Raw genomic sequence first — 23,137 nt, 5'->3', positions numbered from 1 at the left:
ACCCTCATGTCAGAAGTGGCTAAGCAAAGCCACCAGTGAGAGTCTTTAAGTGACTGGTTCTAAGCTTTGTAACTTTTCCATACTAAGCAATAGGAGTTTGCACAAGTCAGGCTGCAATACCAATGCCAGAATACTGTACCAGGTCATCTTGTGTTGAAGGTTGAAAAGAATACTGGATAGGAGTCAAAACACTTGAGTTTGCATCTGAATCTCTGGGGTGATCACCTAGCTTTTCAGTTTCTTCATCTGTAAAATAGGAATAATAATAACATGAGCACTATCTACCTTGTAGAATTTCTCTGAGGATTATGGGTAGTGCCATAGACATAGATATCTAATATGTATGTATGCGTATATGTCAGGTGTTACTACTGGAATATTTCTGTACTTATGACTTCATAGATGTACTTTAGATTCAAATATTTGAATGGTCAAAAAGCATCTTAATTTACCAGTTGTATGTTTTATGAATGAGTTTTGCATTCAATTTCCTAACAAGAATGCAGGTTATTCTTACTCAGTTGTCTGATCAGAAGCATCTAAGAGATAGGACTTTATTTGTAAGAACCACATTTTTTCTAGAATGGTATAGGTTAAAACTCATCATAAATGAGCTTTAAAACATTTACACTCTCCTAAGACATTTAGTCTTAGGAATCTGAAATCCTAATGGCAAGCATTATTTTTCTTTGGATTGCTATTTCAGTACAATAATATGATTCACAGATCAGAGAAATTGGAACTATCCTTACACAATTATACACAAATATCATGTTTGTATATCACCTATTGATATTATGCAACATACATGCAAATAGAATAAAGTCTTTGTAAACATAAGATGAAACATTGATTTAATTACTATGGGAAAATAAATCCCAATATGAGAATTTACTTTATACAGCAGATTATAAACTGCTCTGATTTAATCAATTAAGTTGCAAATATTTTCATAAAGCACATAAAGATTAAATGACTTGGCTTGGATCAAAGAGCTTACTGTTAAGTGTCAAACCTGACTTAATCTCAATCCTGAAGCATCAGTCCTGAACCCAGGTTTTCCTGATTCCAGACTAGAGCTATCCACTCTATCATGATGCCTCAGTTAAGATGTATTATTTCTCATTTTTATTGACATTTGTTTTCATTTTAGGTGGAAAAATATGAACTGCATTGTTATTTTCTTGGAGTCAGCCAAACTGATTCTCTCCCTCCAATATTATAAGAGCATTCACTTTTATAGAGGAAAAACAGGGAAGAAAGGGAGAGTGTTTCAAGGTCAAAGTAATTTAGTGGCAAAGGAAAAAACAGGTTTGCTTCATCAAGCAATAAATTTACTTTGTATCCAAAGCAATGTAACTGATGTGTAGTCCCTGAACTGGCAATTTGGAATTCTCATTTTCTTTTATGGGTAGATTGCATTATGATTCAGTTCTTATCCTTTCTTAGTTTTTCCCCTCCAGGTAAGTGGGAATGGATGCCATCTTCAATGTACTTTATAAAGGCTTCTTGAGGGAAATGATTTTTTTCAATGTTTTGGCACCTTTGAATTAAAGATATAATCAGAAGCCTAACTAGATGGGGGGTGGGGGTGGAGGGAGAGTAATCAAGGATCTGTCCTAGCCTCCAGCATCCTGGAGAGAGATGGTAGTGTGGTAAATTTTCTTCCCTTTGGTAGTGTGTGAAATTTTCACACCTCACATCTTTCACTGGAGGATTCCTATAGGGACTGGGGAAAAAAGATCTAGCACCAAGAAAGGATGGAAAAAATAGAATCACATGCCAGCCAAGGATGGGAAAAGAAGGGAAAGATGATGTGTCACCTTTCTCAGAGTAACTGTAGTAGGAATCTGACACATACTTACCTCCGCCCCCCCCCCCCAAAAAAAAAAAAAAGAAAAAAATGTAGACATGAGTTTTTTTCTTTTTGCTATTGTCAAATCACCACAGATTGTTCTCTGTCCCTGTTTCCATCCACTCTTACCCCCCTTCCCCCCCCCAAAAAAAAAACAACTGGTTTTGTCCAAGGTGAAAAAAATGCCCGATATGTCTTTGGTAATGAATGCCTAGGTACTCCTGGTGTGTGTGTGTGTGTGTGTGTGTGTGTGTGTGTGTGTGTGTGTGTGTGTGTGTGTGAGAGAGAGAGAGAGAGAGAGAGAGAGATCTGCAATATTCTTTAAAGAAAATGAATGTTTCTGTAGGAAGTTTTAGTCGCTCCAAATCCTTAATGATATCCTATCTTAATAAGAATTTTGGTTTAGGCATTGGCTGATTATTCTATTCCTTGAACTGGCCTTTCAAGTGACAATATACATGCCCAAAAGTGTTAGCGCAGTTTTAAGCCACTGAAGGGTAAATTTTAAGAAGCCTAAAAATTAAGTGATGGAAAAGCTTAAATTTTAAGATATTAAAGCTATAAATTGCATTAAGACTTTTGAGACACCAAGAATACACTTCAGCATGAAGTCTTTATAATTTCTGAGGACTGCTTATAGCATAGCTTTCTTTTTCTCAAGACAGTTTCTAAGCTTGTATTTTTTAGTTGTCACATTTGGCTAGGGTTAGACATGCTTTGCCGTCATATCCTGAGGTTCAGTGGGCTGAAACTTTGTGTGTTCTTTCTCCCTATTAGGATGTGAATTTCTTGAGAGTAGAAACTGCCTTTCCTTTTTGTTAAGCACTTAGCACTGTACAAAGAATTTTTTATTTCTTTGATTCATATTCATGAGTTATATTTTAATTTTATTAAGATCTTATTTTTTTCATTTAATATGATTTTGAGTAATTAAAATAGCACAGTATTGTGGAAATTGAACTTGGAGTCATGAAGACCTACCTAGGTTCATTTTAGCTTCTAGCACTTGCTAGAAGCCAAGGAAAATATCATTTAATATCTTTAATCCTCAGTTCCTTCATCTGTAAAATGGGGGAAGTTATCTGTATCATAGATTTGTTGTGACAATAGAATGAAAAAAAGTATGTGAAACATTTGGAAATCTTAAATTGGCCTATAAATATCCCAGTCATTATACCTTGTTGGAATTTTTTGAGTTTGGGGTGTTTGTTGTTGTTGTTGAGCCATTTTTCAATGGTGTTGAACTCTTCATGACAATATTTGGGATTTTCTTGCAAAATACATTGGAGTGGTTTTGCCATTTCCTTCTCATCTTATTTTACACATAAGGAAACTAAAGCAAACTTTAGTGTTAAGGGACTTTCCCAGGGTCACACAAACTAGTAAACATCTGAGGTCAGATTTGAACTCAGGGAGATGAATCTTAATGATTTCAGGCTTGTCATTCTATTACCATACCACCTAGCTGCTCCATTCTTCTTGTTGGCTAGTATTAATAATAATTCCTCATATCTTAGTGCTATAATGTTGAATCTTTAGAAAAGTAATCCTCAAAGTTTGCTTTTCTCTTCATGGGGGGAAAAATCAAATAAGATTTAATCTCAACTCAACTTTTAACTTTGCTGAAACTATTTTTAGTGGGTTTTCTTTCTTTCTTTGTTAATTTCTAGATCATTAGCTCTAGGTAAAGAACCATAGAATGTGATGGTATGATGTCTTTATGCATCTGCTTACTCACTGAAGGGACACCAAGTGTACCACTGGGTTTAGTAAGAGCGTGCAGAATTTTCCCAGAGAAGATTTTGGTTTTTTTAAGCATATTCTCTTGGTTGTTCTAATCAAAAGCAGTTGCCTCCATGCATTTAGGGTAGATTGTCAAACAGTATTCAGTAGTTTTAAAGAGAATTAAAAGTGTGATTAAATGTGTGAATTTCAGATAGGAAAAAAAAACCAATCACTTAAAATATAAAGTCATTATCACTCAAAGTCAGGTTTTAATTATTATTATTAGCACATACTTTTAGTAGAATAAGAAGTAAAGATAGGGGAATGTTATTTTGATCCCTATCTTAAATGTGAAAAATGTTATCTCATTCTGAAGCTGCACAGGCAAGGGGTAACGTAATGTAAACGCAAAATGCTTTCTACCATACAGTACCACTGGGGAGAATGCAGAGGAATGGCCAGTTTTATAAAACCATTTCAGTAATTGACGGCAGATGCAGTTGTGGATAGTTGATGAGTTTCTCATTCTAATAACCCCTGACCTCATAAAATATAGAACTCAGATATGAAATCTAGACTTTATAATGCCAGACCTCCCCCCCCCCCCACCCCCACCCCCTATTTTCAGCATTGCAGTTGACTTATATCAAGGTTGGGTTTTTTTTTTTAATGCTTTAAAAGAATCAATTTCATGGTGAATGCATTTAGTTAAGCAAGCCATTTAAACAACATCTTACTCGTGTGTAGCAGACCATTTTACAAGTATCTGATAGTTTTACAAGCCTCTGTTTCAGACAAGCTAATTGGTTGTCTCTGATATGTGAATTTGAGCCTTTCACTCATTAACTTCCATCAATGTCCAGCACATACTTTAACTAGTCTCTTAACTAGTGGATGGGGATTTTTATATAGTCATATTGTAATCCTTTTTGTCAGGAAGAAGTTTTCCAGAACAGACTATTAAAGTATTACAATATTTACTCCTTGGAGATAAGTTTAGTGGTTATATAATATTCTCTTAGACATGAAGGATATTGAATTAGACTGCTAAAGAACTGTAATACAGAATCATATTTCTCTTTTGATATTGCTTGACATCAAAACAAATATTTTCCAAATGAGTGGAGAGAATACAAAATAAACATGTTCACAGAAGCAAATAGAGGGAGGGATGTTGTTTATAAGTATGAATGTGCCTATAAAAAATATATTCTGAATCTTGTTGGGAACAATCTGATATTTGCTCTTTCATACAAAGACAAGTACAGTTATATAGTTTTTATTATTGTTATCGTTATTGTGGAGATTTTGCACATAAATACTTTTATTCTTCTGAAATAAGAATTGAATGTTTTGTTTAAATGCTTGGATTAAAGGAGCAACATAAAATATAAATATGCTTTGGGTGTTGATTTCTAAATAGGATCTTTTTTTCCATGTTTTTAGTCTTCTTGGCTGGATCATCATCCCACTTCCGAAATGTGGGTATACCTAAGGCTCCATCTTGGGTGATCTTTTCCTTTCTTTCTACATATTCCCTCTTGTGATTTTGTTAGCTCATAAAGATTCAGTTATTACCTCCATGCAAGTAACTTCCAAGTCTATATATTCAGCCCAAGTCTCTCTTTTGAGCTCTAGTACCACATTTCCAACTCCCTTGTGGTCATGTTCAACAGGATGTGCCATGGACATTTTGAATTCAACATATCCAAAAACAAACCTCATTATTTTTACTCCCAAACCCACTCTCCTTCTTTACTTCTCTCTCTCTTTTTTTTTTAAATTAAAGCTTTCTATTTTCAAAACATATGCATGAGTAATTTTTCAACATTGACCCTTGAAAAACTTTGTGTTCCAATTTTTCCTCTTCTTCCTCCTATCCCATTCCCTAGATGACATCACTTCCCTATTTGTGTCTAGTCACCCACGTTCATAACTTCAGTGTACTTCAGTCTCTCACATCCCATCATTTCCAATTAGTTGCCAAGACTTACTGATTTTTCTTCTACAAAATCTCTTGCATGTGCCCCTGCCCCTGTCTTCCTACACAGCCACCATTGGGGTTTGACCTCTGTGCCTAGAGTATTGCAGTAGCCCTACAGATGATATCCCTGCCTTTAGTCTCATTGCAATCCATTCCAATTTTCGCCAGCTTGCCACATTTGACAATCTGAAAGCACAGGTCTAACCATGTCCCTTTCCTGCTCCGGGGGCTCCCTGGTATATCTAGAAGAACGAATAGACTTTTGACATTGAAAGCCCTCAACCCCTCAGTCTCCCTTTTCCAGACGTAGTACACATTACTTCCTTTCCCACATTCCAGTCAAACTGGCCTACTTGTTCTAGTGATGGTCTACCACCTTTCTGAATAACTCTCTGTATTTCTTGCCTTGCTCCAGAGCCAGGGCAGATTGTCCTTTTGCTTCTTCTTCTCCATGGCTTCTCTGCACTCCCTGCTTCCTTTCCTGGGATGCCTCTGTGCCATCTTCTGCATGAGGACTTTGGCAATTCTTATAGGGCCAGCGCGCTTCCTCCTCTCTAAAATGATCTAGAACTTACAGCACATCTATTTTACATTTATTTGTATATATACTCCAACAGAATATAAGATCTTAAAGAAAAAGATCCTCTTTTTTGCCTTTGTGTTTCTAGTTCATTGCTTGGCAATCAATGATGCTTCATAAATGCTTGTTGGAGGTATAGTATGGAGGTATGGCAGCTTTCCAGAGTGCAGAATGTCAGGCCTGAAATTAAGAAAACTCTTCCTGAGTTCAAATCTGACCTTAAGACACTTACTGTCTATGTGACTGTGAGCAAGTTTGTCTTAGTTTCCTCATCTATAAAATTAGCTGGAGAAAGAAATGATGTACCACTCCAGTATCTTTGCCAACAGAACGCCAAAAGGGTTACAGAGAGTGAAACATGACTGAAAAATTACTGAAAAAAAATGACAGACACCAGCATATCAATAAATAGGTAATTTTGAATGTCTACAATATTTAAGCAGTTATTGAAATCTCACCTTCTCCCTGAAGCCTTCCTCAACTAATTAGAGATGGTGACTTCTTTCAAGCATTCTGATCCCATAACTCTTTCTTTATTCACCTTTTTCTACATAGAATATAATGTTATATGCTATATAATTTACATCTTTTTCTAGTATTGATTCAGTCCATATTAGTAAACATCTTTGTCCTCACTACTACCAAGGTAACATGAAAGGGAGGAAATGTTAAATTAAAAAAAAAAAAGCCCAGAAACAAAAACAGTTCTTGAATTGATCATCAAGTTGTAGAGATAAGACAAGCTCATAATAAATCATGAGAGAGCAATTAAGCACCACACTTATGTGGTGTTGTGGAAAGAACATTGGATTTATCGTCAGAGGACCAGTGTCCCGGCTCTGCCACTAACTGAATCATGGGACCATGGATAAAATCTTGGGGAATATCTAGCACAAGTCCCCTCATTTTTACTTGTAGGGAAAATTGAGGCCCCAAGATAAAGTGACTTAGCAATTTTTACTCAAGTGGGTGAAGTAAAGTAATTCTAGCATTGTCTATATAACCTTGAATAAAATACTTTACATCTCTGAACCTACTTTCCTCATTTTTTGGATGAGGGGTTGACTAGATGATTTCATAGTTTTAGAGAATTTGAGAACTGGAAGAAACCTTAGAGTCCCTCTAAGCTATACATTTAAAAAGAAGACTAAATGTTAAACTGCCCATGCCTTTTGACCTAGAGATGTTATACCTGGGTGTAAATGCTCAAAAAAATTAAAAACAGCTCTCATATACACTAAATCATTCTTTTCAGCACTTTTTGTAGTGGCAAAAACAAACAAAAATGCTGGAAACAAAGGCTATGCCTATAGTTTTGGGGAATGGCCAAATAAATTTTGGTACGTGGATGTAACTGAATATTGGTACTCTGTAAGAGAAATGAAGGGTGAGGGTGGAGGCATAGAACCAAAATTAGAGTAGAGCAAGTACTCAGCCAAGTTCTCGCAACATTCTCCTTCAGATAACTTAATAATAATAATAATATATCAAATTTAATTCTAGAGTGTCAAAATCAACAAAAGGTCAGAGTGATAGTCTCCCAGCCCAAGACAACATAAGAAGTCGGAAAGAGCAATGTATGACACAGGAAAGGATGCTGGCCTGGAGCCCACATGGATAAAACAGCAGTAATGGGATTAGGTTGTAGTGATAGGTTGTAGTGATAGAAGAAACACTAGCTTTGGGAACTCTCAGGCCAGAGATAATAACTACTCAGAAAAAAATGATAATGAAACCCCTATGCTAATACTGAATCCAGAACCAGATGCTTTTTGGCAGTCCTATTGCTGAAATCCACTTCTGGGTCATAGTTCATGTGCAGAGAAAAGTACTTTCCATCCAGAGCAAGTGGGAGCCCCAAAGAGCAACCATTTAATAACTCTTGTCTATACCTACTTCTGAGTAAGAATGGACAGTAACCCTGAGGGACAGTAACACTTCAGAAAGAATCCTAGGGAGCAGTAGTGATTGCACTCCCAAGGAGTAAGGGACTCTTCATGGATAAGAACCAGAGTGAAGACCAAGAGAGCTTCCCAGGTCCTGTCGTCTTAGAAGCAGCAAAACCTTCCAAATTACCAGAATTTGCTCTGAAAACAGGAGTGTGGAAAAAGTCTGATGCTGGAGACAATGCTTCTTTAAACCCCATGCTGGGAACAGAACCGATATTAACATGAAGTTCCAAGTCAAGAAATAAAAGTAGAAAAGATCAAAAAACAACAACCACAAAAACACTTGATCATAAAAGGCTACTTGTGGACAGGAAAAATCAAGACACAGATTCAGGAGACAAGGGAGTTAAAAGAGCTACAAGCAAAATCTCTGGGAAAGAAGGAGAGAAAACTGGCTTGGACACCAGCCCTATAAGAATCCCTGAAAGAACTAAAAAATGATTCTCAAAATCAGATAAGAATAGCAGAAGAAAAATTAGATAAAGAATGAAAACAAAGGAAGAAAAATATGAAAAGACAATACCTTGGTAAAAGAGGTACAATAATAAGAGGCTATAATAGGTACAGAGAAGCATGGGAAGATTCACATGAACTTACTTTAAGTAAGTGAAATTACTTAAACCAGGGAAATAATATACTTAATGATTATAACAATGTAAATGAAAAGAATAAGAAAATGAGATTGAGTGCTACATTTTGACCACCTCTGGCTGTACAGAAAAACAATATACTTGCCTCACTTCTTTTAAGAGATGGAAGACAAGATCTTATAAGTACTGTCAGATTCAGTTGATTAGCCTCTTTTACTGAATTGCCTTTTTCTTGTTTATACACTATGTTGCAAGAAGTGACTCAATTAGGAGTGAAGGATATACTCAAAATTAAAGGTGATACAGAAACAAAAGCTATCAGAAGATTTGAGAAAAAAACTTAAATAGCTCATCTAAAACCCTTCTTTTTACAAATTAGGAAGTTGAAGACAGAAACTGCAGTTAAGTATAGTTATTGACAGAATCAGGATTGAAACCTAAGCCTATTATCTCCCAATTTTAAGTTCTTTCTACTGAGGGTATCCTGACTAAAAAGCACCACACATGACCTAAGTGATGTACTTGGGTATTTAATGCTTTTAGGAAATGGATGATGTCCTTAGAAGAAGTCTAAGAATGTTTTGAGATAAGTGAAATTGCCATAAGACGTGCCTACTTTATTCTCTTGAAAAACAAACTGTTAAAGATTATATGGTGATCAATTTGATGGACGTGGCTCTTTTCAGCAATGAGGTGATTTCAGGCCAATTCCAATGGACTTGTGATGGAGAGAGCCATCTGCACCCAGAGAGAGAACTGTGGGGATTGAGTGTAGATCACAACATAACATTTTCAATTTTTGTTGTTGTTTGCTTATATTTTGTTTTCTCTCTTTTTTTTTTTTCCTTTTTCATTTGATTTTTCTTGTGCAGCATGATAAATATATAAATATGTATAAAAGAATTGAACGTTTAACATTGGATTACTTCCTATTTAGGGGAGCGGGTGGGGGGAAGAGAAGAAGAAAAAAAAATTTGGAACACAAGGTTTTGCAGAGGTGAATGTTGAAAATTATCTATGTGTATATTTTGTTTTTTGTTTTTTGTTTTTTTGCTGAGGCAATTGGGGTTAAGTGACTTGCGTAGGGTCACACAACTAGGAAGTGTTACGTATCTGAGTTTAGATTTGAATTCAGGTTCTCCTGACTTCAGGGCTAGTGTTGTATCCACTGCGCCACCTAGCTGCCCCTATGTATATGTTTTGAAAATAAAAAGCTTTATGGGGCAGGTAGGTGGCACAGTGGATAGAACAACAGCCCTGAAGTCAGGAGGACCAGAGTTCAAATTTGATCTTCAGATACTTCATACTTCATACTTCCTAGCTGTGTGACCCTGGGCAAAGTCACTTAACCCCAATTGCCTCAGCAAAAATAAATAAATGAATAAATAAAAATCAAATAATAAAAAAAATTTAAAAAATAAAATAAAAAGCTTTAATAAAAAATTTTTTTTTAAAGAAAAACAAGCTTTATAAATGATGGTAAGGGCCAGTCATAGCCCGTCAAATGCTCAGGTCACAAAGGAAGTGATAAACTCATTGCCTTCCACCAATATTGTATTTCTTAAGTGTGTTTAAAGTCAAGATAGCTACAGTTTAATTTCATTTTTATAATATTTCTTTCACTTCTTGAAAGAGCAGAAGTTTTCCCCATTAGCCTTAGTATTCTGAGCTAATGAGGATTGATAGTTTTGTTTTTGTTTTTGCTTCTACTTGAAAATCCTAAACAGCCTTTACAAATCTTCACTGATGCCTACATTTGTTCTGTTGAATTTTTTAGTGTTGACTGCTGCATTTCTTTGTATCCCCAGGGTTTAGCACAGTGCCTGGCACATAGTAAATGCTTTAAAAATGCTTGTTGACTCTCTGTCTTAAGTTTGTCAGCTTGTCAGAGGATCTTTAGCCTAGATTCTCATCTGAATAAAACTGAGGTAAAGGTGTTAGAATAATTTAGATGGACAGAAGTTTATGTAAACTCTGCCATCTCAGTTTTGCAATGGAAGCATAATAAAATATAATCTCTTTCTGGAAATTTTAGCTTCTAGGAGCTCTTGAGACTTCCAAAAATCAGGAAAAAAGACCAACAGTGGTCCCTAATTGTTCTGAAGACTCTTACAGGCTTTTTTCCTTTAATTTCTTCTACAACTTGTATCTTAGACTACCTAACTATAGACTACATATTCAAATTTGACCTTTTTGAAAAAAAAATGTTACTGGTAATCACAATCAGCAATTCCCAAACATCTATAAAGTAATATTGTAAGACTAAAAAACATATGGTAATTAAATGATCCTTATTGCTGCTCAGTAAATTACAAACCATTCTATGTTTATAACCTGTTCAAGAGTATGACAAAGTTTATTTGGAATTAAAATGTATTCTCCGTGAATGAAGTATGTTCTTCATCTAACATCATTGCTTAGTTTTAGTTTCATTATTTGTTTTTATATTTTATGACATATTTAGTACCTTTCTAAGGATTTCAAAATTCTAGTCCATACAAGGAGAAGGAGAACAGCTGTTACCTCTCTATATATCCTAACCTTTCTTTGAACAAGCTGCCAAGAATGTACTCTGAGGAATCTTAATGATACTGGGGTACTTTATCTCCTTTCTGAAAGCCCAGTCCTGGATTCCCAGTGTGGGCAAAGTTCTTGCTTACTTTGGTGAAGATTACCAAGGCAGGATTCCCAGTGATCTTATAAATAAGACAACAAAGCTTTAAAGGTCATATCCCATATCTACACTCATGCTTCCTTAAAAACAAAACAAACAAACAAAAGGACCTGGAAAAAAAATACAAAATTGTATTTGATGTCCCCATTTCTGTACATTCCCATGTGTACGTGTAGAATATCTTCTGCCTTGCATAAAATCTTAGGAAGTGTCGTCCCATGTGTGAATTTCTAAGTTAACAGGAATAGGAAGGAACTCACAAAACCACAGCCTTGGACATTCTTCACTCCATTCATTCTCACTTAACATCTACTTAATTGGAACTAAGGGATATATTTCTCATCCTCTTTGGCTTTATTTCAGTCACCTTTCTTGTAATTAAACAATGACTACAGTTTTATAAGGGAGCTCACAACCAAGATCCACAACCAACTAAATCTGAATGAGGACTGTTTGTCTAGTATTTGGAAAAATGAAAACGTTGCAATTTGAGAGGATTTTAAAATACAGTGGAATTCTACCCTCCTTCCAGTAGAGTGTAAGTTCTTTGAAGGTAGAAACTGTTGAATTTCACTCTTTGTATATCACCAGTTCCCAAAATGGCACCTTACGCTTAATAAGGTGATTTACAAGGGGAAAATGAATAAACTTGAATAGAATTGACATCATGCATCAAATTAATAATAGTTTTAATGTTCTCACTTTTTTCTCATTTTAGACTCCATGTTCTTTTCTTTCATTTGTACCTGTAGCCTATAATATCTTTTGACTTCTCTTGATTTTCTTTCTTTAACTTATCTAATTCCATTACCAATTTTTTTTTAATTTCCTTCCTTGCCAGTCTTATCCATTACCTTCAGCATTAAGTCCTTTTGTATTTTTCAGAATCCCTCCTCACTTTTCTGCTCAGATTATATTATAAAATTAAATCACTTTTTCTACAGGTGAAGAGAAACTCAAAGATTCCTTTGTTTCTAAATGGTTTTCTTTTCCCCAGTTCCCTTTATCCTATTTGAATTGTTCTTTCTTGTGACTAATTTAAATTCCAAATAGCCCTCTTTTAAAAAATTGACTGCTTTTCTTCATACCAAACACATCATATATGGGGACCAAGAAATCAGTTTAAAAAAAAATTAGTGGGTGAAATAGGCAATTCAAAACCATGTCAGAACCCCCAAATCTAAGAATGTTAAAGAGTCTAAAAGGTTATCTAATTCAGAGCTTTTTAAATTTTTTCCATTTGCCAATCCCTCTTTGTCCAAGAAATTTTTATGTGACCCCCATGTATATAGATATGTGAGTAAAGTATACAAACCAAACATTTGCTGATAATCATAATTTTTACCCCCCATATTCAGTTATGAGACTGCATATGAGATCATGAATCACAGTTTAAGAAAATGGAATGTAATTCAACCCTTCATTTCACAGAAGAGGAACTGAGGCCTATCCAGTACAGAGAAATAACTTATCAAAAATTCAGCCAAGTTAATGAAAATTTTGGCTTAAGGACTGCTGAGACTTGGGCATACCACCTTGAAGGCCACAAATATTTTAAACTGATATTTCAAATTCCTAAGGGACCACAGATGAGAACTCAGAATTTCTATTGATTGATTGTGCTAAAGAGAAATGGATACGGATGGAAATTTCCAGGATTGAATTATTCCCATTTATCCATATGCCCTGCTTTTATTCTTCTTCTCTTTGACTTGCTGGTTCAGCCATCCTGTCAACATCATTTCCCTGGATCAGTTACATCAATTTTTGATCTGCCCCCTTCCTACCATGATTAGATTTCAGATAAGAAATAGAATATCTTCCTCTCTACAAAATGCAGTCATTTAAATTAGTTAGAAAATTCGGGTCTCATTACTTAAGAATTACATTCAACTACAAACCATTCTCCAATTGATAAATAGTCAAACGATATGAATTTTCAGATGAAGAAATCTCTCTGCAGACATATGAAAAAGTGCTCTTAATCACTTTTGATTAGAGAAATCGAAACTAAGATAATTCTGAGGTACTACCTTATACCTTCCAGAGTGGCTACTATGACAAAAAAGAAAAAAATTTAAATTTGGGGAAGTATGTGGGAAAATTGTGACACTATTGCACTGTTGGTGGAGTTGTAAACTGATCCAGTCATTCTGTAGAGCAATTTGGAACAATGCCTTAAAAGGTTACCAGGTTGTGCATCCTCTTTGACCCAGCAATAACACTACTAGATAGGAATCCCAAAGAGATTTAAGAGAGAGAGAGAGAGATGTGAGGGATGAACCTACATGTACAAAAATATTTATAGCAGCCCCTTTTTGTGATGGCAAAATATTAGAAATTTAAAGAGATACCCATCAATTGAGGAATGCTTGAACAAGCTGTGATATATGAATGTAATGGAATATTATTGTGCAACAAAAATGAAGAACAGGCAGATTTCAGAAAAACCTAGAAAAACTGGTATGAACTAATGCAAAGTAAAATAAGCAGAACAAAAACAAAACAAAACAAAACAAAAACCACCCAGAACATTGTATACAATATCAGCAACATCGTGTGATGATCGACTGTGAATGAATTACTTAGCTCTTCTCAGCAAAACAATGTCCAAGACAATACAGAGGACTCAAGAAGAAAAATGCTATCTACATGCAGATAAAGAACTGATGAACTCTGTATGCAGACCAAAGCATTTTTTTCCTTTACTTTATTCTTTTTCATGGTTTCTCTTTTTTATCTGTTTCTTCTTTTACAACTGTGACTAATATGGACATGTATTTTATATGACAGTACATGTGTAAACTACATCAAATTGCCTATTGTTTTTGGAAGAGGGAAAGGAAGGGAGGGAAAAAAATTGAGAACTCAAAATCTTGTGAAAATGAGTGATTAAAATTGTACTGATATATAATTGTGAGAAAGAATACTATTTTTTAAAAGATAGTTCCATTCATCACCACTTTCATTCTAAATTTTTCTTGTTAATCAATGATAAGATTTAGTATACTAAGACTATCTGTACTTTATTGTGTCAAAATACAGTGATTTTGTGATTCTTGCCCACCTCTTTCAATAATTCCCCTATGGGATATCCCCCAAATCACCGAAGATCTTCCTCATTCTTTTTTGTTATAATCTTAAGTACTAGTATCACAGAGGTTATCCCTATTTTTTCCTTTCCAGTCCTAATGATCTCTTTTTTTAATTTTTTTTTTTTTTTTTTTTTACTTTGAGTTAGAAGTACTAGTGTTAGGTAGAGTAAAATGGATAAAGCACTGGTCCTGAAATCAAGGTTAGACCTCAAAATGCAGCCTCAGAAACTTAGTAAATCTGTGATAAATTTCACCTGCTGTAAAATGGGAACAGTAATAGCATTACCTCTGAGAGTGGTTGAGAAAATCAAATGAGATATTTGTAAAGTGTTTAATATAGGGCCTGATAGTTTATAGGCATTGTATAAATGCTTGTTCCCTTTCCCCTTACACTGTGAATCAATTCATGGATGTCTAAAAATTGTTATCTCTAGATTCTGGAAACTGGTACATATTTTGTCAAATCCATCTTCTCTTCTTTGTCTTTTCTCAAATATCAAATACCATATCTTCCACTGAAGTCGAATTCTGATTTTGAAATTTTACCATAACCAAGGAAAATACATCACTTTAAAATACATCATTAAAAAAAAAAAGACCCTGAAAAATCTGTATTGTTTCATATTTGTCTTTCTTCCCATTTCATTTCATTTAGAATGATCTGCCTTAGCTAACTGTTGATCTAATAAAGCCAGTATATTTCCCTCACATATCCTTTTTCACTCTTCCATGAGGTTATTTTACTCATAGATTTCCATTTCCTCCTCTCTAATGTTGTGCAAGTGATCTTGTACTAAAAATTTATCACCTGGGCAAGGAGATTTATTTTCTCACTGGGGCAATTTCTGGGTTCTTACCGTCTCCTTGTGATTACCATTATACATTACTTAAATTTCTCTAAGAAATGAAAGTCAATCAGTGTCTTTACTTTTGTCCATTTCTAATTTTTGGAGATAATTGCTTCTTTAAACTAGAAATTTTACAGTTGAATGCAGTTATCTTTTTACCTTTGAACATTGATCTGACTTACACTGACAACTGAGTCTGAAATGACTGCTATCTATATCATGAACAGTTATTTCCTATATAAGATGTAATTAATTTCCTTTTTAAAAAAATTCTGCTCAACACTTGCCACATTTAGCACCTTCTCTGACTCTTCTTGAAGAAAATATTTCAATTTCTATAATTGATATGCATACAAATATATGTAGAATTGATCACAATAAATTTATGTGAATTAGAAATCTGAAATGGACAGTAAAGTCCATTTCATTTGGCGTAAGTTCCTTGTAACTATGTGAGTTATTCTAGTAGAGAAAAGACTTTTAATTATTTATTTTCTCAAGGAAGTATTAAAAAAAAAATTACTAAGTGACTACTTTGTTTTGTTATGTAATGTATCACAGTTATAACAGCTGCTGCAAACGTAAACTACCATAAGATGGTGTCAACTGGTGCCTTTTGCATTAGGACTTTACAATAAGGGCAATATTTAAATAACAGAATATAGTCAAGCAAATTATCTTATACTTTAGTGTTATTGAAGAGTCATCGTGGCGTAACAAAAACATTTGATAGTTTGTGTATGAATGTTGTGTTTTTCCATATTTGGATTAGAGACAAAACTGCTTCCTAACAAATACCCACTCTGTGGGTATCCCCCAAATAGCCATATAGCCACAGGTATGCCAGACAGCTGTACTCTGATGTAATTCCCATAAGTGCTGTCTCCAGAAGCTCTTGTGCAATGATTATTGTCTTCTTGTTTCAGCATTTTTCAGCAGTTTGGCTGGGACACTTCAAGCATCTAATAAAGAATCCAGAAGAAAGAGTCCTGTCAAATCAAATTCATTTTCCCAAAGCATTTTGCTCAGTGAGTGTGTGTGTGTGTGTGTGTGTGTGTGTGTGTGTGTGTGTGAAGTCAGCGTTTTCAGAAACACAAAACCTAGGGTTATGAAAAGCTCTGTGACAAACATATGCGCCTGCAATATCTGATATTGCTCTTGTGCCAAGACTAGTTTTGAAATTGGTATCTTTCATGTGGGTGTCTTAAGTACTCAGCCAGTAAATAGCTGTTGTCTGCCAGTAGGGGGTGTGTGCTAGACATTCACTTGGGTTAGAGGTCTAAAAATCTCAAGTTACTTGGCCCTCTTTGTCAGCTGCACACCATTAGCCTTCTTTATCAGATGGCCATACTAAATTTTGTTTTGGGCAAAGTTTTTGTGCTGCTCTCACTCTCTGCTTTTATTATATAATGTCATGTGGTTACCACTGCCCTAAGCTTCTTCTGCAACACTGCATATGTACGCATGTGTATTCAAGTGAATTTTCAAAGCTTAAATATTTACAATAGGAATCATTGACTGACGCTGATTTTTAGCTTGTGTTAAGTTTTTCAGTTTGTTGTTCATTATCAGTTTATATGTAACCATTATCTAGAGTCAGGCAGCCAAATAAATTTTCAATGTGCCTAGAATTGGCTATAAAAGAATGCTAATATTTAATCAAAGTATTTATAGGAAGTTGTTCCAGGGGGTGTTATTAATATGACAGGGATCTTTTAAAGTATCAGACTTATTTTTCATCTCATGCATTAATAGTATGTATAACACTGGCCTACATATCAGCAATTAGTAAATTTGTCAAAAGTAAAAACTTTTCCAAGCTGTACAGTTGCGTATGTGTACTATGTCTATTGACGTGAGTTCTGGTTAATCAAACATTACATTGCACCATAAGTACAAGTTTCAGCCATTTTGGGTCCAACTGATGCAATCTCCCCATCCTCTCTTTTTTTTTTTTTTTAATAACAGATCCTATGAGACTTTGGAAAAAAATAACATTAATTAAACTTCAATTCTATTTAGAGCAATTGACTTCTGTGTCTTATACAACAAATTTATGCTTGATTCCTCCAATCTGTCCTGCAAATATGTCCTGTAAATATGTCCTATTCTATAAATCCTTTTCTGTCTTTCTACTGGTTACCAGTTGCATCAGATCAATAAATAATGAACTTCTTCTATGGATAGGGTTGTTGGTAAAATTAGAAACAGTTTATTTTTACTGCCCCCTTAAAAATAAATTACATATGATTCCTTAAAAAGAGGGTGAAACAGTGCTTGTTTGGGAGTATGAACATTCATAGAAATATGAACCATATATTATCTTTGGGGACTAAAGATGTTATTTAACAATGTGTACATGTGATATTTAAACAATGTAAGGATTGGCACGTAATAAGGGAGAGCATTGAATCTGGAAAGCTTTCCGTTAGTAGCTATGTGATCAGGGACCAAGTCATTTAACCTCTTCACACCTCAGTTTCCTGATTCAGTGAAATGAGAAATGGAGATAATGAGTGGTTGTATTTACTTCATGGGATTCTTGCAAAAATCTAATGAGAAAATTATTACATATGTTAAATGTCAATTTGTCACTTTTGTTGCTCTGATTCATCAACCCTGGCTGTCATTGCATTCTGATCTCAGAATGAAACTACATTTCTAGTGGTTTTTTTAATTAAAATTTCTTTTTTTTTATTGTGAACTTAGTCATTACTAAATATATTGGAACCTTTAGCACTATATAAAATCAAAAATGGCACATAGTCTAATTGTTAAATGGTTCACCCTGAAACCTTGCTAAAACTTTCTTTATATAACATTTTGATGGTTTTCAGATCATATGTATATAAAAAAGAAGACAAAACAAGAAGGGCTTTATTTAAAAAACAAAGAAACATTTAAATATACACAGAAAAATTTTACATGAAATTGACCAGCATAGATATATAGTTCCTTTTTAAAAGACATATCTCAGGGGCAGCTAGGTGGCTCAGCCTTGAAGTCTGGAGGATCTGAGTTCAAATCTGGCCTCAGACACTTACCACTTCCTAGCTGTGTGACCCTGGGCAAGTCACTTAACCTCAATTGCCTCAGCAACAAACAAAAGATATATCTCAATATGCATATGTAAAAGTGTGTGTGTGTATGTATGTGTGTGTTTGTGTATGTGTGTGTGTGAATTTAATAAGATAGCAATAGAAGTGTTGTGTATCCCCTTCTATACTTTTTTTTTTTTGGTTTTCTACAGTACATTTTTTTAAAAAATTGTTTTACTGATTCCCTCTTTTGCATATCTATTATTACTCATCAATATGTTCTCTCTAATGTTTATAGTTCTTCAAAGTTTTAATTTAGTAGATAAATAGTTACTATCATATTCTTTGACAGGAGAAATATTGATCCTAATTGTACTTATTTATGAGTATAAAAAACATTTCTTATAAACATCCGTAACTAAAGAAGTATATCCTGGCCTAGTTCATACAGTAAAATATCATAGGGATTGATATCAAGGGGCTTTTATTCAAATTGTGCCATAGAAACTAACTTTTTTTTTAAATAACTTTTTATTGACAGAATCCATGCCAGGGTAATTTTTTACATTATCCCTTGCACTCTCTTCTATTCTGATTTTTCCCTTCCCTCTCTCCACCCCCTCCCCCAGATGGCAAGCAGTCCTTTACATGTTAAATAGGTTATAGTATATCCTAGATGCGATATATGTGTGCAGAACCGAACAGTTCTCTTGTTGCACAGGGAAAATTGGATTCAGAAAGTATAAATAACCTGGGAAGAAAAAACAAAAATAGAAACTACCTATTTGACTCTAGACTAATCATTGAATCATTATATACCTCAAACAATTCTACATCTTACCTACTAAGTCATAGCCTAATTATAAACTGTACCAATGAAAAACATTCAACAGTGAGTTCCTTTTATATTGAAATCAAAAATCCTTTACCTATCTACTTGTATTACAATTTAGAGAAAAAATGTGCAAATCAAGTCATTTTTCATACAATCTATTTCCAGTATGTCAGTGTTAAAGAAGTATGTATAATTATAGTGATTAATGTAGATTGGTATCACATTTTTAAATAGTATGAAATTGTGGTCATTTTCTGGAATCAGGTATTCGTGAAGGTAAAACCCTGGAAATTTTCCATGGTACACATTTTTTAATGGATTTTGTTGACCGAGAATGTCTTTGAGTAGTGTTTATGCTGATTGGCACCATGTTTATCTGTCATTTTGTAAAACCTTGCTCATGTTATAAATACATAAACATGACAGAGTATGTATATGAGAATAGAGAATATATAGAGAATGTACATGAAGAAATTCAACCAAAAAAAAAAAAAGGTTTTGCAATCATTGATTTTCACCTTGCCCTAAGAAAAAATAACCAATAATTTTGTAAATCAAAAGTTTAGCCATTACCTAGTACTGGGTTTATAATACTAAGTTTTACCAATATCCTATTAAATCAGTATCTTCTTCATCAGTAGAGCCTGACTTGTGATGGAGTTTTGTTAAACACATTTCAGCAGTGGTGGTATGCAAGTCTTTAGTGATTAAAAGGTGGCAAATGCCTGACCCCATTTGCCAGTTGTGAAGTCAATTCTCTATCCCCCTTTTTTCCCATAGGCAACAAAAACACCAGACTTTTCAGAGAGTGGCTTCTTTTTGCTAATATTGGTCAAGATTATCCACTTATAAGAGATACTTTTTTGTTAAATGTTAATTTGTCTTCTGAGCCATAGAGGGGGAAAGAAGGGGAACATTTTATTTGTTTTTCTGACATGGGATCAATTTATATATAAACTAATTGATTGTTGAATAACTTCCTCACAACTGTCCAGTGTCATGATGTCACCTATGCCCCCAGGCTCCAGAGTGCAATATTCTCAAGCTGTTTGATTCCTTTGAATTAATTTTGAGTTTCTGCCATCTTTAGTATATTTAGCTCTGTGCTTTCAGTGCTTGCAATTTCTTCTCAGTCTCGATAGGACCTCCCATGCTGAGAAGTGGATGGGCATTATTAGTGACTTGCAAACAGCTTGATTCTTCACTCCCTAAAGAAAACACATTCAACTCACAACCTAGAACCGATAAAGAACAGCTATTGATTGGCCTCTTAGGATGGCCTGGCTACCCCTACCCTACTCCTTTTCCAAGTGATTGTTATGGGAAAGAGTGGATTTTTTATCAATAAAGTGTTTACCTTTTTTTTTTTTTTCATAGATCAAAAAATATTTTGAACTTGAACCACTTGCACGAGGAAAACGCTGGATTCTGCAACCCTGTTCACTAGATGACATGAATGCAATAAAAGACAGCTTCACTCAACTGATACATTTGTTAGAAGAAAAGAACCCTGAACCTGTAAGAATGTGAAAGCTAGAGAAGAAAACCAATTCTTGGAAGGTCCTCGAACCTAGCCTATTTGTTTCTTGTTTTAATTTTATTTTGGTATCAAAACTATTAACCGCTTTAAAATCCATTTTTTCCCCTGCAAGTATTCCAGATTCTGTTTCATCTCTCTATTCAAATAAATATTCTGTAAGTCAGGTAAATTATCATTGATATTAAAGTCCGAGTACACACTACTGAGAGAGAATTTATTCTCTGTTTACCACTAATTATTCTGTTCATTGCATGTAGCTTCCTTCTATTGTTAGGAGAACCTCCATGATCTGCCCTGTGCTGAAATGGATGGGAGTTGAGTTCATAAGTGTCAGATATTTTGTGAAGGATGCAAAACTACTCACAGTACCTTGACTTATTTTCCAAAGGGGATCTATAAGATATGTTATGTAATATGTATACCATAGAATTTTTTATGGACATCCAGATACTCAGAAGAGATTTAATTTTAGATGCTGCCCTCGTGGACTATTTGACCACCTAGAATGGTCGCCAACAATTCCAGTAAATCATCTTATAAGGAAGGAATGCTCTATTGATGCAGGATTGGCTTTGAAGTGTCACTTAATGACAACACAAGTGATTTTGGGGTTGATTACAACTCAGGTCTCATTCTCCACCCACTTTAAAGGCATAGAGCATTAATTTTGTGTTTGAATGGGGATATCCAGGCACAAATTCCTATCAAGATGTACAGATTATATTAAGAATGATCTAGACTTGATAGCAAAGAGAATGAGATTCTTCATAAAATCAAGCTGCAACAAAATTATCAGTAAGTTGTTTTATTGTTTATAGTTTCTTTTAAGAAATCTTTAGAAGATTGATAGAAATGAAGGAGATAACAGTTGTTTTTTTTTTAAATAAAACAAAATTATGGAAATGATTAAGAATAGCCAAATGAAACATATGTAAAATTGACAGTGGTTGTCGTGTTAGTGGCAAAGATTTCAAATAAGGGATCATTTGTATCATTCATTCATAAAGTGCTAATGTATTTTAGTGGTCTGCTAGTGCCTCTCCACAGTAGATGAGGGTCTATCAGTGTTTCTATTATAAACCTCTATTTTCAGAGGTTGACAACTTGGCCTCAACAATTCGCTCTGGGCTAAATGTTAATGCATTTGTTCTTGGCTCAGCTTCAATTTTTGAACTAATTAAAAATTAATCCATTTAATTGAACTTATAGAATTGAAATGGAATGAAATGTATTGGTTTTTCTGGGGTTTGATCCCCTTTTGCCTCCTGAAACTGAAAACAGATTTCTGGATGGAGGGCTTTTAAAAATTAAATTCTCTAGGCCTTTGGTCCATAATATGGATTAGGGCCTTTGGGTCCTTATAAATATTTTTTTTAAGTGGATGAACTGTAGAAACCCTTATAATACACCTGAGCAGTAAAAACATGTTCTTACTTTTTGTTCAGCATAGACTATCCCCACACACTGCATTGTAGGACAGGTTGACATAATGCCTCATCACTGCTCCAGAGGACAAACAAACATCAGACCCTTCATGTTATTTGAATGTAGTTTTTGTGGTTTACTAGCATAGGTGGGTTTTAATGAAATCATCACCTTTTAAATGTTTGAAAACTTCAACCTTTTTTATGGAATGGATCAAAAAGCTCTGTAGCAAACGAAACCCAATTTTTTGTCCAAGGTGTTCTTGAATATTTTTAATACTGTGTAATATTTGAGCAGCACATACTTTCTATTCTGATGACCAGGATCTCAAGTTCCTGTTTCATCTTGTCCTGTTGTGGTTCACTGTCTTAGAGTAATAAATCTGACCATTAGGGATTGTTTTCCCTGCAAGTTCATTAAATGTAGAATATTGTCTTTTTAAGATACTGTGGTTTAATGCTCTGAAACCATCTGTTAAATGACTTCCCGTTGTCTGTGGATGTCTGTGTGTGTGTGTGTGTGTGTGTGTGTGTGTGTGTGTAAAGGGGGGGTGAAAGAGACAGAGAGAGAGAGAGAAAGGGGGGGGGAGAAGGAGAGAGAGAAGGAAGAGAGGAGGAGAGAGAGAAGGGGAGAGAAGGAGGGAGGGAGGGAGAGAGAGAATGTTCATTTGTGCACCAATGTTGGGCTTCCTCTCAGACCTACGACTGTCTGCAGTGTCTCAGCCGTCAGAATGAAAACATTATCAATCAGTACCCAACAACAGCTGTTTTTGACAAGTTTCTGTCTGACGCCTAATGCTTTACAACTGTCAATAAGGCTCCTTCTTTGTCTAGCAGTTCGGAGCTTGCTGTCTCACTGCTTCCGTGCTGCATCCTGTCCCTGTAACTCTAGAATTTGCCATATTTTAGAAATCCACATGGGAGAGAGGGTGAGAGAGACAGAGAGAGACAGAGACAGAGAGAGACAGACAGACAGACAGAGATTCTTATTTGCTGTGTA

General features: G+C 34.8%; 1 protein-coding gene across 9 annotated transcripts in view; it reads left to right on the top strand.

The window, feature by feature from the left end:
- Nucleotides 1-22,559, top strand: part of ARL15 (ADP ribosylation factor like GTPase 15) — a 580,734-nt gene extending 558,175 nt beyond the window's left edge. For all 9 annotated transcript variants that reach the window (XM_051990687.1, XM_051990671.1, XM_051990682.1 and 6 more), the window contains one exon: nucleotides 20,551-22,559. In XM_051990687.1, coding sequence (XP_051846647.1) covers nucleotides 20,551-20,703 — 153 coding nt within the window. In that variant the 3' untranslated portion in view covers nucleotides 20,704-22,559. The remainder of the gene's footprint in view (nucleotides 1-20,550) is intronic.
- The last annotated feature ends 578 nt before the right edge of the window (nucleotides 22,560-23,137 follow it).

This window comes from Antechinus flavipes, chromosome 1, assembly GCF_016432865.1.
Source record: "Antechinus flavipes isolate AdamAnt ecotype Samford, QLD, Australia chromosome 1, AdamAnt_v2, whole genome shotgun sequence".
NCBI classification, from domain to species: domain Eukaryota; kingdom Metazoa; phylum Chordata; class Mammalia; order Dasyuromorphia; family Dasyuridae; genus Antechinus; species Antechinus flavipes.
The sequence above is the reverse complement of the archived record's forward strand: the minus strand, read 5'-3'. Positions and strand labels throughout refer to the sequence as shown.